The sequence below is a fragment of the Aethina tumida genome, chromosome 6 (genome assembly GCF_024364675.1).
Source record: "Aethina tumida isolate Nest 87 chromosome 6, icAetTumi1.1, whole genome shotgun sequence".
Lineage (NCBI taxonomy): Eukaryota > Metazoa > Arthropoda > Insecta > Coleoptera > Nitidulidae > Aethina > Aethina tumida.
The window spans coordinates 18,938,789-18,954,113 of NC_065440.1; the positions used below are offsets into that span (position 1 = coordinate 18,938,789).

Genomic DNA, 15,325 nt, shown 5'->3' on the forward strand with positions numbered 1-15,325 from the left:
TACAAAAAACATAATGAGGTGGAAATTGCTTAAAAAGGGCTTTCATTTGAGTACCAACATGCCCAACGAAATATTTTATTTGTCCTAGTTACAGTGAAAAAACTGTTTTATGTTCATAACCTAAAAAGGCGATAGTCATTTGTTTTTGTCGAATCAAATTTAATAGAATGTGCTTATTAGTGATATAAATTATCGTTTGAAAAACTTGTATTAAAAAGAAATATTTTGGGAATAAATATTTAATTAAAATAAGAACTTTTGTACAGACCCTCGTAACATGAATATCATACAAACAGATATAGAAACCTGTAAAAATATAAAATGTAAAATATTACAAATTTTTTATTAAAGTAACACAAATATTTTGCAATAACAATAATTATAATCAAAATAAACATATGCTAAAAAAACAATAACTATAAATAAGATTTTCAAAATATATTTCAAACATTTTTAAATTGTCTGGCGCCATCTAGTTGTTGTGGTGTGTAATTATTATTATTTATATCCAAGATTGTTGTTATGACAATAACATTATCAAAGAGTCACTAATATTGTTGTCAAGGTATGTATAAACAGAAAAAAAATAATTACAAGAAAACTAAAACCGCGTCGCCATCTATGACGCAGAGGCCCGAAACACGCCGATCGCCCGAGGCACGAACGGTCGCGGCGCGCCCTGAATTAACGGCCACGCCATACGAAAACCGTTACCTCTCCCGGCTTCGCGTCACGTCTCCAAACAACCTCCACACGACCAGTCGTTCTCCAACCGCAACCGCGATCAGTTCACCGTGTAGTATACAGTGTACAACAAAAAAAAGACAAGTGAGTAAACAGTGTGTAGTGATGGCGTCGAAAGCGAAAAAGAGCGGCACGCCCGCGTCGCAGCTGCCGCCGCGGCCCGCCAGCCCGCTGAGCCCCACGCGACACTCGCGTCTCCAGGAGAAGCACGACCTGCAAAACCTGAACGACCGTTTGGCCAGCTACATTGATAAGGTGCGCTTCTTGGAGACCGAAAACACCCGGCTGACCCGCGAAATCCAAACCACCCATGAGACCGTCTCTAGAGAGGTAACAAACATCAAATCCATGTACGATAACGAGCTCTCCGACGCGCGGAGACTGCTCGATGAGACGCACAGGGAGAAGGCCCGTCTGGAGATCGACGTCAAGCGTCTGTTGGAAGAAAACGACGAAATAAAGGCCGAATTGGCGAAGCGCACCAAAGAGTTGAATGTGGCCGAGAGCGCGACCAGGATGTACGAGACTAAATGCAATGATTTGCAGCTCAAGTACAATCAGGCCAATACGGATTGCAAAAAGGCTTTGGCTGACGCCAGGGACTTGGAGAAGGAAAGGGACAAGCTCAGGAAGCAGCTTGATCAGCACAGGAAACAGTTGGAGGAGGAGAGTTTGGCTAGGGTTGACATAGAAAATGCCAACCAGAGTCTGAGGGAAGAGCTCATGTTCAAGGATCAGGTAATTGTTTGTCAACAACAATTATTTATTATTATAATAAATACGAAATTGGGTATGGCAAGGTTAATGTTAGATTCTGTTTTTGTTTTTGGGTCATGGCAACCAGCTTGTTATTTATGTCCATACACCATCAAAATCGCCATGGAAATCGTTCCTATTTTTATAATTGTTTTCATATAATCCTATTGGAAGTTTTGACATTATTTGATGTTTTCAAAAACATATTTATGTTTGAATTATGTTGATTGTTTGCAGATAAATGCGAAGCAAACGTGCATACACAACTGAAAATCAATATTGATAAAAAACATTTGAAAACACCTGTTTTTATGTACTAAGTACACACATTTATTTTAAACAAAATAAATAAGTAATCGATTCTTGAAAATTTGATTTATATATGGGTTAGTCTATTTAGAAAAGAATGACTCATTTGTTTAAAAATAAGTTGGTTGTCATAGCAACAAGGTATTTACAGTTTACCATTTAATTTTAGGATCAAACGTCGTTATTATATTAAAATCACTTTTCATTCAGTTTAAAAAACTCAACAGTTGAAAATGAAATCAAATATTTTATTAGACGTGTTGGTACTCAAATGATATATCTTGAAAAGATTATTATAATATACCGAGTGTTCAGATGCTTGGGGCATGAATTAAGAAAGTTTATGACAAAAATATATAATTTTTATAGTTTTTACTGTGATAGTTTAATTCAATCATTCGATAATATTCATATTATTATAACATTCAAATGGCCTTTTAATATTCGATTTAATTATGCTAAATATACGTGGTGTTATTGTAATTATTGATTTTAAAATTAAATGTAAATAACGAACACTCTGTATAAAATTTACTAAGTACTAAAAATGGCTCCTTGTAGGACCAAAAAGTATCTTTCCAGCTTTAAAATTGTTGATTTTACAGACATTTTAGTAAGACTAAAAATCTGTCAAAATTTTAAGAAAAAAATTAATAACTCAAAAACTATTGAGTTTAGGTATAGGACATGGTATAGCCATTTTATTTGCAATTACATGTAAAATTTAAAAATCAAACCAAAAATATAAAGGGTGTTCTGTTGAAAATAACAAAGTTAATGTCACTTCCGGTAAAACTAGAAATGAAATTTGGTTCAAAATATATTAAATGGTAAATCACTTTATATATACATGAGCTAAATTTTATTTACTAATATTTTGTTGGTAAAAACAAGGCGGCCGCTGTTTTGTATATATAAATTTAAAAAATATTTTTATTAACAATAACTTGGCTAAATGAAATATTGCACTATCCATGTTGGTACTTAAATGAAACATCTTTTTAAGCTCTATCTAACGATATTTGGTTTTACATACGTTGTTACATGAAACAACAAAATTTTACACAAAAAACATATTTTAAAATAGAAATTTTTTATTTTATAATCATCATAGATATTTTCTTTTTTGAAAACGTATTATTTAATATTATTTTAATAGTGTATTAAGAGATAATCGTTAATCTAAAAATCATAAACCTGTTTTTTAATGCTGTAAGAGTTTGATTAGATTAGAATTGTTAAGAAAATCGATGACATCATTATCCTCACAGCTATGTGGCAAAATACAATATACATAACTGGATCGACGTAAATTAAACTATTTATAAAATACGACTTCATTGAACAAATCCAGTCATGATAACAAATAAACTATGATAAAGTTTTTAAATAAATTATGGACATAAACGAGTTAATTACGCAACTGTTAAACAAAATCAAGGTGAAATATTCCAAAATCGTTTCGCAACGTACGGAATTAACATAAATTCAAATGAACAGTGTTTGTCGAATTTGTCCGTATGAAAATTCATTAACAAGTTTCTTCGGCTGAGGTCACAATCTCGGAAATAAAATTTATGTCACTGTACAAACACACCAAATCAAAAACAATCGGGATTTGATAAAAATGGATTCTTTGAATGTTTTTCGAAAGTCGTAACGCTTTAAAAATAGACGTGACACAGGCCACAGCAACAATTCTAAAAACCGCTAAAATACCAACGCGAATTTTGACAAATTGCAACTGTTTATAAATTAAATAAAAGCTTTCGTTTTGAAATTAGTGGGCGGATTTATTAATAGAAAATAGTTTTCGTGTTTTCGCCGCTTGGAGGAAACCGTGTCGCATTTGTAGGTCAAGGTTTTCCTGCTGACCAAAGTTTTCTCATATTCTACACGTATAAATTTCATAAAAGTCAGTGTTGGGTGTTTTAATATAATCAAAACCGGGAATTTCCGGAGTCAGAACACACAAACATGGGTGTAATCAACACATGTGGCGTCAGCCACACTTCCAGCCGGTTAATTCTCATTATTTTATTTACTATTAGTGTATATTGATAAAACAGTTGGGGGGAGAGGAAAAAAATGGGTCAAAATTGCGTGGGTGAATCGATATTCGACCTGGACGTGCGATGGCTGACTTGGTTTAATGGTTGTTTGCCACGAGAATCGATTCCATTTCGACTGTGTTTTTCTGCGAACCGTTTTAATGTATGCGATGATGTCATGTTTGCGGTGCAAACGAGTTAATTCTTCATCACATCCCTCTTTTATTTACTTTTTGATAAAACTAGACGGCAATTATTTGTTTGTTATAGTTATCTGGTGAAAAACCAGGTATACGAAAATCTATATGGAATATCTGTAAGGAATGAAGAGAGATTCCGTTTAACTAACAGCAAATTTCATGTACTAACTATTGAGACCCCGCATACTTGGATAGAACTTTAAAAGAGTCTTTATTTGAGTACCAACATGCCCAGCGGAATATTTCATTTGGTTAATTGTTAACTTTAGGAACAAAACATGTCCATGTTTATTTAAGCTCACGTTCTCTTCGTTTTCTGCCAGGTCTACCAACAACAGCTGACCGAAACCCGCTCCCGCCGCCAGATCGAGCTCAGCGAGATCGACGGCCACCTGGCGGAGAAATACGAGGCTAAGCTCAAGGACGCGTTGCAAGAGCTGCGCGCCCAATACGAAAATCAGATGGCCAACAACCGCGAGGAGATCGAACTGCTCTACGAGCAGAAGATCAAGAACTTGCAGTCGTCGGCCAGCCGCAACACATCGGCGGCCGCCAACGCTTTGGAGGAGCTCCGATCGGTGAGGTCTAGGATCGATACCTTGAACCACAAGATCGGCGACCTCGAGACCCAGAATCAGGCGTTATTGGCCAGGAACAGAGACCTGGAGAAGCTCCTCGAGGTAACCCAACTAATTTTACCCCCACGTACTTTTGCTAATTTTTTATTGTTGTGGTTTTAGAATGAGCGCCTGAGACACGCCGAAGATCTGGCCTCCTTGGAGGCCGAAATAGCCCGTCTGCGTGAGGAAATGACGGCCCAAGTACAAGAGTACCAAGACCTGATGGACATTAAGACGTCCCTCGATTTGGAAATCGCCGCGTACCGCAAACTGCTGGAGAGCGAGGAGGCACGTCTCAACATCACGCACACCTCCAGCGAGAGGGAACAGTCGCACGTGAGCACGCGCAGTCACTCGTCCACCGGCCGCAGGACCCCGGTGCGTGCGGGAGCTAAGCGCAAGCGCACTTTGATGGAGGAGAGCTCAGAGAGCAGCGTCAACGACTATTCCGTAAACTCCAGTTCAAAGGGCGACATTGAGATATCAGACGTCGATCCCGAGGGCAAATACGTGAAGTTGCTCAACAAGAGCAACCAGGAGGTGGCCATCGGTGGCTGGCAAGTGGTCAGACGTTCCGGCGACAACGAGACAGTTTACAAGTTTCACAGGTCGTTGAAATTGGAACCCAAGGGCACGGTGACCATTTGGTCTTCAGATCTGAACAAAGACCACGAGCCCCCCAGCAATGTGGTGATGAAGGGACAGAAGTGGGTGACCGGCGACAACATCACGACAACAGTCTTGAACGGCAACGGCGACGAGGTCGCCGTCTCTGAAAGGTACGTAAGGTTTTGCCGCACTTTTCATTATTACCATTAGGTTCTTTGACTGTTCTATTACTTCTTGTACTTAAGTTCATTTATTCAAAGGGTGGTTTTTGCCCTCAGATGGTCACATTAATTTTTTCCCTGCACAATCGTAATTAATGCAAAAACTATTCAGTGTCTCGTGCACGGATTTCTTCCTAACAACGACATATTAATTAATATCAAATTCTTGCACGTGAAAAACAACACAAAAAAGGCCCAATAAACTCTTTCATTTGTTTATTTGATAAAAGCTCATCTATGCTTCTTTTTCACAGAGCTGTGGTACGCTCGAGCAACACGTCAAGGATCACCATGTATAACCGACCTCTTTTCCGATAATTTTAAAAGCCACACGTTGTAAATATTGATTATTTTTACACACGTGTACGGTCCCTTGCTTAAGTGTCAGTCATTGTTATTAATTATTATTATTATTATGGGCTTATCACTAACAATAATATATAAAGTTTAAGAGTCGCTTTTATGTGCTTTCTCGAATACTAACTCGATTTTAGTATTTAAGTTAAGAGGTGCGTCAGAAGAAGAGGATTATTATTATAATTATCCAATAATTTTTTTTATGAGAAAAGTATTAATACTAGACATATAAATAATAAACGAGTTGTTGTTTTGTAAGTTGTATGGAAACAATAAAAGAGGCAACACGATAGTCGAGTTTTACTTGGGACCCACATTATTTGCATCAATTACACGCAAACAAAATAAAAATATGCAGTGATGAACCACCAAAACAATTCTTCAATATTCTCGGTGTGTGTGTGAAAACGGCAGACAATTTGATGTTGTGTTTGCAGAGTGAAACGCCAGTTGTCCAATATGATATTGCGGCACCGCGAGTCCGCCGGTGGTTTCCTGCCGACCGAGGAGCTCCACCATCAGCAGGGCGATCCGCAAGGAGACGAGAAGTGCCGGATCATGTGAAATAGCGGACGGGACGATACGAGCGGTCTGAGCTGAGTTGTTGGATGCGGAGGCCTTGCGCCTCATTTACTTTCTTTCGTTCGACGTGTGGTCGCGGGCGAGACCTCCGCGTCGCCTTTGACTTTCAGAATTTTGTTGAGTCGTCGTCGTCGTCGTCGTCGTCGTCGTTGTCGTCGTCGTTTCTCTTTATTATGGACGTTTAATTTTTTTTATATATTTTTATTTTATATATGGTAAGATTTTGGTGCAGTTCTGTTCGTTTTTGTTTGACAATAGGGCTGGATCGACTAATTACGGATAAATAGCATTTTATAATTGATCAGTAAGAAGTAATAAATATGAAAGTCGTTTGGTTTAGATTGTAAGTGAAGGAAAATGGCTTTTTGTATTTGTGTTCGAATAAAATTTATTAGAATTTATGTTTTTAGTTTTTGTTTGTTGTGCCTTATATTTAAGTACGGTTCAATCAAAAATAAAAAAACATTAGACTTAGCGTTAGTTTATTATTATTATTATTATTATTATAAAGAACGAAAATGTTTAAATGTACACACAAATTTTGAAGAAAAAAAAAATATATTTTCACCAAAGTACAATTTTATTTTTATTGCAACCTCCCCTAAACTAAAAATTTATTTTTGGTAATTTCCTTGGACTACTTTTGATGATGACGCAATCGACGTTTGTGTCTTTGATGTTAAATAGGCGTTTTATTCACATCGATGACATCATTGTCCTCGGGTTCGTTGCGCGTTCTAAAAATAACGCCGACGTCTTTTATGATGACGACACACGCAAGATGTCATAAATCTTGTTTATTTAATTAATTTATGCCGGACGCAGATGGTAAACGAAACATTAATTTGAATTCTACTTTCGCCACTCTAAAATAGATGGCTGAGATTTAAAACTCAGAAAAAACCACAGGTGACGCTTTCAACAGACAAATTACGAGGGGTTAACAAAATGTTTCTATTTAAAGGACAACTCACTTAAGGATAAAATTAATTAAAACTCCTCTAGCCTTTAGAAATTGTTGAACAGATTTGTAAAAAGAAGTAATAATTACATTTTGTTAGAAAATAAATATTTTTTGAATAGCTATTTTTGTTAATTTCATGCGTTAAAAATATTAATTTTTGCTAATAACTCAAGTGGACTTATCTTTTTGTTTTGTATTTTATTAGTCACTAAATTAAAATAAATCGAATGCTTAAATTATTTCTAGACCATCCTAGCGCCATCTAGGCAAAGGACGTTGAACTATTAGTAAATATATTACAGGTTCCTTATTAAATGAAAATAAATATGTTAATAGTTTCCACAGTAATGTATAGAGCATACGTACTCAAAATAGAGAAAAATTATATACAGGTTGATTCATGCAAGTTATTCATTAGAAGTTTGTTTTGCGAAAAATTATACTACATACCTGTTATTAAAATATCAAATCAATTTCTTTTTCTTTTCTCATACACTTCTACTGAATCAGTTAGGTGAATCCCCTGTATAAATTAACGTTACTTCATGCACAAATACAATAAATTAAACAAAAACTAATAATCCCCAACAGTTGATTTGTTTAAACTGTGTTTATTTAAAATTAACATCATACATATTTTACAATTGACATAAACCTCCATTACCTACTCTAAGTAAGTTAACGATTTTAGTATTTTTATATGCATTATTTACCATAAATTATATTATATTACATAAACTGTGTAATTATTATAATCATATAATCCAAATCTGATGACCCTGTCTTTCAAGAACTAAAAAAAAAACGGTCGACTCTTATATACAACATTACGTATTCAAAATTCGGAACACCAACTCCAAAACAACGGTGTTTCCTACAAAATTATTCGACGTAATCCTGTGCAAAACCGGCACGAGTTCGTTATCCAAACTCTTCATGTAAATCGGTGGTAATTTTGTATTATTGCCCCCAGCCGAATAGGAAACGTTCTCCGAATGCAAGTTCGTCCTAATCCCAATTTTAAAGAAGCTATTTGTCACCAACAGATCCAAATACTTGACCAAAGCGCTGCACGTAGCTTTGGCAATGCTTTCGGATATTTTCGATATGTCCACAGGGTCGTGGTTCTTCGGTGAATCATCATTGTTCTACAACAACACGTTTTATTCAAATTAAATGAATATTGTGTCGTTACGAGCTAATTACTTGTATTATAAACACTTCAGTCCACCTGATTAAACGACTGCCATTATTGCAAACGTAATCTTTGCCGTTGTGCACCCTTATCGAGGGCACGCCAGTCATGGGCGTGTTGTCCACAGGTGAAAACACCCTGAAATTACTCAATTATTAACCGTGCAAATCGTAAAAATTGTCTGGGTACCCTTCGTTGAAACTGACGTCGTTTTCACCCCAAACAATGTGAACGTTTTCGTCGGTGGCGGCGTTAATACAGCCACACTTAACGGTGTAATTTTTCATAGCTCTTAAACTCTCCCTCAGCTCAGTCATGTGCTCTGGCAACACCTGAATCATCAACCCGTCCTCGACTATCGTCGATTTTGCCGTCAACCCACTTGACGATTTTAATGCCCCGTTGAAAACGATAAAACTAGCACCAGTTACTGTAAAAATTATTTAAATTATCACATAATGAAAGTTACTAAATAAAGTGGTACTTTTTCTTGGTTTATTGTGTATGTTGATGGCGTGGGTGCTGTAACAGTTCTCATTGTTTTGAGTGTCTTGAATGCAGACTAAATGCGAGTCGGCAGTAGGGCTGAAATTGCCCGCAAATCCTAAGATATGATCGGTTGAATTGTTTACACATTTCATCACCTGAAACAACAAAATTAGGACCACAAAATGGCAGAATAAATAAATTTACTTGATCATATCTATTCGAAGGAATTGTCATCGTCGTATTTTTGTCTTCCATGTGTATCGTTAAGCCTCGAATCGGAGGTAAAGTGTAAGAATAGTTCCTAAAGTCAGCTAAAATGTTGATAATGGTGTGCCCGATTTCAACGAAAACTGAGTCCCTGTGCCTCGTGGAAATAATGGGGCTCGGATAATACCTATACAAGGCCCCCAACCTTAAAACCAAGCGCAAGGGGAATAACTTAGCCCAAGGGGTCTCCCACCTATGTATCAAAATGCCAATCAAATACGGTTCTTTGGGTATTATCACTTGCTGCAAGCACTGAAAGGTGGGCTTGATAAAAACGAAGCCGGCGTGATTTTTGCTATCTAAAAAGTTGGACGTGCTGTGCAGGGATAAACCTAGTTCTTTAACTGAAGACCCTCGCACAGCCTCCAGATAAATGCTGTTGATGTGATAGAAGATATCTTTGGGCACGTTTTCACCCTCTATTAATTCTAATAGGATTACTACCTCGTCTTGACCCACATTTATTAACCCTTCAGTTGAGAAACACCAAACAGTTTTGTTTATGCAACACTCCACTGTAAAATGAATAAATTATTAACCAATTAACTAAAATAAGTCTGATCCTACTGTTAATTATTTTGACATGAACGTAAAGGTTCAAATCCAGGGCGAAGGTAAGTTGGTCATTTTTCAACTGTTGTACAAGTGTGTCAGAGTTCTGGCACTCCGAATACGTGACACCTGAAACAGGTTATTAGCGTTGTAAAGCAATTAAACATAGTAATTTACCGGATTTGTTAACGATAACGGTTGGAGGTAAACTATTCGGGTCGCTGGACATAAAACACATCGTTTGCGGGTCGATTTTCATCCCTTGTCTGGGTTTAAAACTTTGCTTTTCCACTTTCCTGCTACTAGTTTTCGTGTTGTTGTAATTAAAATCGTTATCCAGATTAGTGAGGTCGCTGCCGGGTCTTATACCGTCGCAGAACATCACAGTTTTATTGTGACGTGCCTTATTGGACCCTTGCCGTTTCAACACCCCAACAGGTACCATCACTGACGGTGGTGGTACTACAGCCCCGGCTTGTTCTAAGGGCGACACGGTACTGCAGTATTCTGCGGGATTGTTGGGATTGGGTCTGTGGGGTGTGGGGTCGTTGTTTTGACCCGAATTTTCGAGGGACTCGTGGCAACGATGGCACACCCTGGCCTCGCCATTCAGATATTCCAGGCGATAACGGAGGTTGCAACATTTTGAACATAATACCTAAAATCCAACCTGATTATCTCGAAAATTAGAATGTTAAGACTAACTTTTCCACAAGCCCGGCAGTGGTGACGACGCTTAATGACCGTAAACTTGGCGTCACAGTGCAAACACTTGTCCGCCTCATGGTCTGGCATCCAGTACGGCGCCTTTTTGCCCAACGTGCCTGCAAAACAACCCCAATAACCACTCCATTCAACTACGTTTAATGAAATCGATTACTTTCAGCAGCAGGCTCGTGTTGCCGATCGTCGACGACATTAGACGAACTAGCCTCCGTGCTCACATCCCCTCCCTCCATGTTGTCCTTGGCTCCGCCCACTTCCGCACTCTCTTCGCTCTTGGCTTGCTGCTTCTGCGCATTGAGATTCCTCATGTTAGTCTTGTGCCTAGGATCTTTTTTATATTGTTTCTGTTCGATGGGCGGCACGTTGTCGGCCGAACAAGTAGAGGCGGTGTCCGTTGTGGAGGCGTCCGAAAACGTGGGACTTGACGAATATTCGCTGTCGCTCTCCTGCACCTTGGGCTTCTCCTTGGGGAGATTGTAGACGTTGTTGTACGGGGTGGAACCCGGATCGCCTATTAGATCGATTTTTTTCGATTGGTCGGTTAGGGGAAGATTGTCCGGACGCGAGACTGTTTCCTGTTCTTGTGTTGGTTTTTCTTCGACAACTGTTACGGTTTCTGTTTTTGTTTCGGCTTCTTTTTCAGGTTGTTGTGATTCCTCTTTGTTTTCAACAATTGTTTCTTCGATTGTCTCAGTATTTTCTTCATCTTTTGTAACTGTTTCTTCTATTTCGTCGGCGTTTATCTGATAGGACTCCTGTTCATCTTCTAATTTGAATTCGTCTTCAAGTTTGTCCAACAGTTCGTTCAATTCGGTGTCGTTTAAATCCAAATGTTCACCAAAACCGACGATTTTCTCTTCTGTTTCAACTGTTGTCGCTGTGTTGTTTTTATCACAGTCCGAAATTTCGTTATCTTCAAACGTTTCAGTTGTATCACAAGTTTGATCCAGTTCGATTTTCAGTTCCTCCACTTTTTCTTGGTCTTTGGATGAATTATCACAAGGTTCAGGTGTGTTTTGCTCAGTTGTTACTTCTTCCAACTGTTCTTGTTGCAATTCTTCATTTTTACCCACTGTTTCAGTCTTACTTTCATCATTAAAGCACTCTAAATCCTCTTTTTGTGAGGTACATTCAACTTGTAAATCTGTAATGAATTAGTATTATTGTTGAAAATTTAAAAACTTAATTAACTGGAAACATATGGGAGCTACAACAAAAATAACTTGTCTTTTGGACTTTCAAGCAAAAGAACTAAAAAGAAAAGGGGCTAAATGTAAAAAAATCATTGTTAATCATTGTTAATGAATGTCTGAGTAATGTGTTTACTCAATTGGTTTTGACTTAATAATGCTGGCTCATATCAATTGAATAATGAATCAATTATTCAATGAATATTTTACACCAATTTTCTTACCATTTATTGGAATTAACTCCTCAACTTTTTCTTCCACATCTGCCACAACTTCTTCATTATTCACATTGTTTTCCTGAACTTCCACCACTTCCTCAGTTTCTAACACTTCTTCCCCATTTTTCACCACTTCCTCTTCCTGCAGCACCACTTCTTTCACTGTTTCTTCTTCAGTTTTCACATCTTCAACCACAATCTCCTCGGTTTTCTCCACCCCATTCACTTGTCCTCTAATTCCGCCCACCGATTCATCGTTCTGAGCAGTCTTGGGGGCGATGTCGGTGTTCAAATACTCGTTCAGACTGTGAAAGACGTTGTTGATCGAATGTTTGACGACGTGATTGTTCAACTGGGGCTCCGCATTGCGCGAACCGTCCGTCAGTTCGCTGTACTCAAAATCGTTGAGCAACTGATCCAAGTCCACCGCATATTTGTCCATCTGTTTTATTTATTAATTAATTTGAGCATTCAATCTATTTACTAATTAGATTAAAACGAAAAAAAAATTATTAATAATTTTTTTACGCATAACGAAACTGTGTTAACAATGAAATGTTGCTCATGTGAGTGTTAGTCATTAATTAACGTTAATTTTATTGTCGATATTGTTAAGTGCGTATTAAAGGGTGGTGCTTACGTTTTTCCAGTTGTTTTGGCGATTTCATCGCTTGTTGCGTTAAATCGTGATTGTTTTAGGTGTTTTTGACATATTTATCTTTACGCAAACTAAACGTCACTCTGACAGTTGTCCTCAATGACGTAAGGAAAATAGAAAAACTTTCGAATTGTTTAGTTGTGACTAATTTAGGTATTTTGATGAAGTTTAATGAGTGTTAATAGTTATATGTGTAATTTTATGAAACAACAAATGCAATTAATAATAAATAAATACGTAAAATAGTAAAAAAACTATTATTTTTATTTCTATGGTTGTGGAATGTGTTGGTAGGTATGACGTCATCCAAAGCACAAAACAATGTTATACAGAACTATAAATTGCCACAGAAAAATAGTAATCAGCGCCACTCTGTCTATTACCAGTTAAATAATATTTGAATAAACTTATTAAGATCAACGTTAATAATTTAGTCAGTGTTACCTCTCTATTAAAAAGAAAATCATTATAAATGGAAATTAATTTATAAATAAACTAAGATTATAACAAAACAATTTAGTTTAATTTATTTTTTCTGAAGAAGTTTCCTTTTTTATGATCCCTTCATAGATGTCGCCACATTCGTCAGCAATATTGCAACAATCAACTATTGTATAGTTCGTCCGTCTGTTTTATGTTTTTCTATGGTGTCCAATATATATGTATACTAATCTATGGTTTTGACAAGATAAAACTGGAGGAAGTCCTTTTGTGGGCAGTTTCAGCGTCGAAATCTCCATTCCGAAACCGATTAATGACTTTAAACAGGTGAAACGGCCGCACAAGCATCGCATACGTACGTCAAAATGGCCCGAGACTATGATCACCTGTTCAAGTTGCTCATTATAGGCGACAGTGGTGAGTTGTTGTTGCAGCGGTTAATTTTTAGGGCGGGGTTAACATCAAAACAACCCTCAGGACGTGCATAAATTATGAACGGTGTCCGATTTTTGTGTTTTAGGTGTGGGCAAGAGTTCATTGTTGTTGAGGTTCTCTGACAACACATTCACTGGCAGCTACATAACCACGATCGGGGTGGATTTCAAGATTAAAACGGTGTCGATGGACGGTCTGAAAGTCAAACTGCAAATATGGGATACTGCGGGACAGGAACGGTTCAGGACAATAACCAGCACGTAAGTCTCAATTGATCTGTTGTGGTTTTTTTGGTGCCCAACTTCCGGAATTTAGGACCACTCATTGGAAGTTTCTATGTGATTAATATTCAATAGTTTTTATACAGTTAAAGGCAAAAACCAGACATCAATATCGCGTTTACTCCAGAAAATATTTTCACCAGAAATTACTATTTATTGTAATAAACAGTTTTAGTGATAAACTTCATATATTTAAAATCTGTTTCCAGCTGAACACTTATTTGTAATTTTTAAAATTGGTCAGAGGAAACTGTATTTTAATATCTGATATACTTCCGGATTTATTTACGTCAGCAATTTACCCAATTTTAAAAGGGTAACTGGGCAAAATTTTTATATTATATATATCTCATTTCTCAAAGGAGATATTCACGTTCAAAGTTAAAAATTGGTGAAGGCGTTGTTTTAAAGTGTTGTTATTGCAGATATTACAGGGGAACCCACGGAGTGATCGTCGTCTACGACGTAACGAACGGGGAATCCTTCGCCAACGTCAAGAGATGGTTGCACGAGATCGAGCAGAACTGCGAAGTCGTCAACCGTGTTTTAGGTAATTCCCAAACAATTTTAACCCTTACCCACTTTTTGACTGACCATATTTTACAGTGGGGAACAAGAACGACACACCAGAGAGGAAGGTGGTGTTAACGGAGGACGCACAACGGTTCGCCGACACAATGAACATCCAGCTCTTCGAAACATCGGCCAAGGACAACATTAACGTCGAGGAAATGTTCATGGCGGTCACGAAGCTGGTGCTCGACTCGAAGCTGGAGATGAAGCAAAGGCAGAACAACGATTCGGAGGGCACGGTCGTGCTGAAAAAATCGAATAAGGGCGGCAAGAAACGGTGTTGTTGAAGTCGTCGTGTACGTCGTTTTGTTCTGTATATAATTGGGTTGTACAGTGTTGATAATTGTGCGATGGATATTTTCTTATTGTAGCATATCAGATGGTATTATTGTATATGTAAAAGTGTGACAATACGAGGCGTACAACGTTTTACGAACATGATGCTGAACATGCCATTTTTTCTATTTTTTACGTACCAAAACTCTAGGTTCTTTAGCATGTAACTTTTTTATGATGTAAGTTGTGTATAGATATGGATAAATTGATTGTGTATTTTTAAACAATTCAAATTGTAACGATTTGTTGTAATAAAATATGTGTTTAAAAGTGACGTATTATTATTTGCCCTCCAATCACTCATATATTTATTTTTGTACCTATTTTGTTTGTCCATATGTCAATAAATAAACTAAAGCAATTTAGGTTGACCTATTTATTTAAATTGATCCACTATCACGTCAAATGTATTGTCAGCAAATTTTAAAACTCAAATAAATTGGTTAATGTATATTACAGGTATCTGTAATTTATCTAGCACATTTATCATCAATTCATTAACTATATTAAAATAAATGATTTCGTGCATCAATAATATAAATATTTTATTT

General features: G+C 37.1%; 3 protein-coding genes across 4 annotated transcripts; 2 read left to right on the plus strand and 1 right to left on the minus strand.

Annotated features, from left to right (window-relative positions):
- The first annotated feature begins 684 nt into the window (after nt 1-684).
- LOC109597858 (lamin Dm0) lies at nt 685-6,850 on the plus strand. 2 transcript variants are annotated; one of them, XM_049968475.1, is made up of 4 exons: nt 685-1,482; nt 4,384-4,740; nt 4,801-5,459; nt 6,305-6,850. In XM_049968475.1, exons 1-4 carry the CDS (start codon nt 850-852, stop codon nt 6,429-6,431), a joined length of 1,776 nt encoding a protein of 591 aa, XP_049824432.1. In that variant the 5' UTR covers nt 685-849; the 3' UTR covers nt 6,432-6,850. The 2 variants fall into 2 exon arrangements, with proteins under 2 accessions (XP_049824432.1, XP_049824434.1); XM_049968477.1 differs by lacking the exon at nt 6,305-6,850 and adding an exon at nt 5,765-6,157 and having other exon boundaries at nt 687-1,482.
- Nucleotides 6,851-8,004: 1,154 nt separating this feature from the next.
- On the minus strand, nt 8,005-12,840 carry LOC109597859 (zinc finger FYVE domain-containing protein 9). Its single transcript, XM_049968656.1, has 11 exons — nt 12,691-12,840; nt 12,057-12,492; nt 10,797-11,786; nt 10,622-10,740; nt 10,094-10,574; nt 9,932-10,045; nt 9,302-9,879; nt 9,093-9,252; nt 8,798-9,038; nt 8,620-8,746; nt 8,005-8,561 (listed from the first exon to the last, which is right to left on the minus strand). Exons 2-11 carry the CDS (start codon nt 12,490-12,492, stop codon nt 8,241-8,243), a joined length of 3,567 nt encoding a protein of 1,188 aa, XP_049824613.1. The 5' UTR covers nt 12,691-12,840; the 3' UTR covers nt 8,005-8,240.
- A 502-nt stretch (nt 12,841-13,342) lies between these two features.
- On the plus strand, nt 13,343-15,044 carry LOC109597812 (ras-related protein Rab-35). Its single transcript, XM_020013588.2, has 4 exons — nt 13,343-13,566; nt 13,670-13,844; nt 14,291-14,415; nt 14,472-15,044. Exons 1-4 carry the CDS (start codon nt 13,515-13,517, stop codon nt 14,723-14,725), a joined length of 606 nt encoding a protein of 201 aa, XP_019869147.1. The 5' UTR covers nt 13,343-13,514; the 3' UTR covers nt 14,726-15,044.
- The last annotated feature ends 281 nt before the right edge of the window (nt 15,045-15,325 follow it).

What these genes read in the sequence shown, in the direction of transcription:
- LOC109597812 (XM_020013588.2), top strand. Translation starts at nt 13,515, where the DNA reads ATGGCCCGAGACTATGATCACCTGTTCAAGTTGCTCATTATAGGCGAC. An exon ending in GCTCATTATAGGCGACAGTG is followed by an intron (nt 13,567 to 13,669) that starts GTGAGTTGTTGT and finishes TTTGTGTTTTAG; the next exon opens with GTGTGGGCAAGAGTTCATTG. An exon ending in TTCAGGACAATAACCAGCAC is followed by an intron (nt 13,845 to 14,290) that starts GTAAGTCTCAAT and finishes TTGTTATTGCAG; the next exon opens with ATATTACAGGGGAACCCACG.
- LOC109597859 (XM_049968656.1), bottom strand. Translation starts at nt 12,492, where the DNA reads ATGGACAAATATGCGGTGGACTTGGATCAGTTGCTCAACGATTTTGAG. An exon ending in ACACAATAAACCAAGAAAAA is followed by an intron (nt 9,039 to 9,092) that starts GTACCACTTTAT and finishes TAATTTTTACAG; the next exon opens with TAACTGGTGCTAGTTTTATC. An exon ending in GACGTCAGTTTCAACGAAGG is followed by an intron (nt 8,747 to 8,797) that starts GTACCCAGACAA and finishes GAGTAATTTCAG; the next exon opens with GGTGTTTTCACCTGTGGACA.
- LOC109597858 (XM_049968475.1), top strand. Translation starts at nt 850, where the DNA reads ATGGCGTCGAAAGCGAAAAAGAGCGGCACGCCCGCGTCGCAGCTGCCG. An exon ending in AGCTCATGTTCAAGGATCAG is followed by an intron (nt 1,483 to 4,383) that starts GTAATTGTTTGT and finishes GTTTTCTGCCAG; the next exon opens with GTCTACCAACAACAGCTGAC. An exon ending in GAGGTCGCCGTCTCTGAAAG is followed by an intron (nt 5,460 to 6,304) that starts GTACGTAAGGTT and finishes TTGTGTTTGCAG; the next exon opens with AGTGAAACGCCAGTTGTCCA.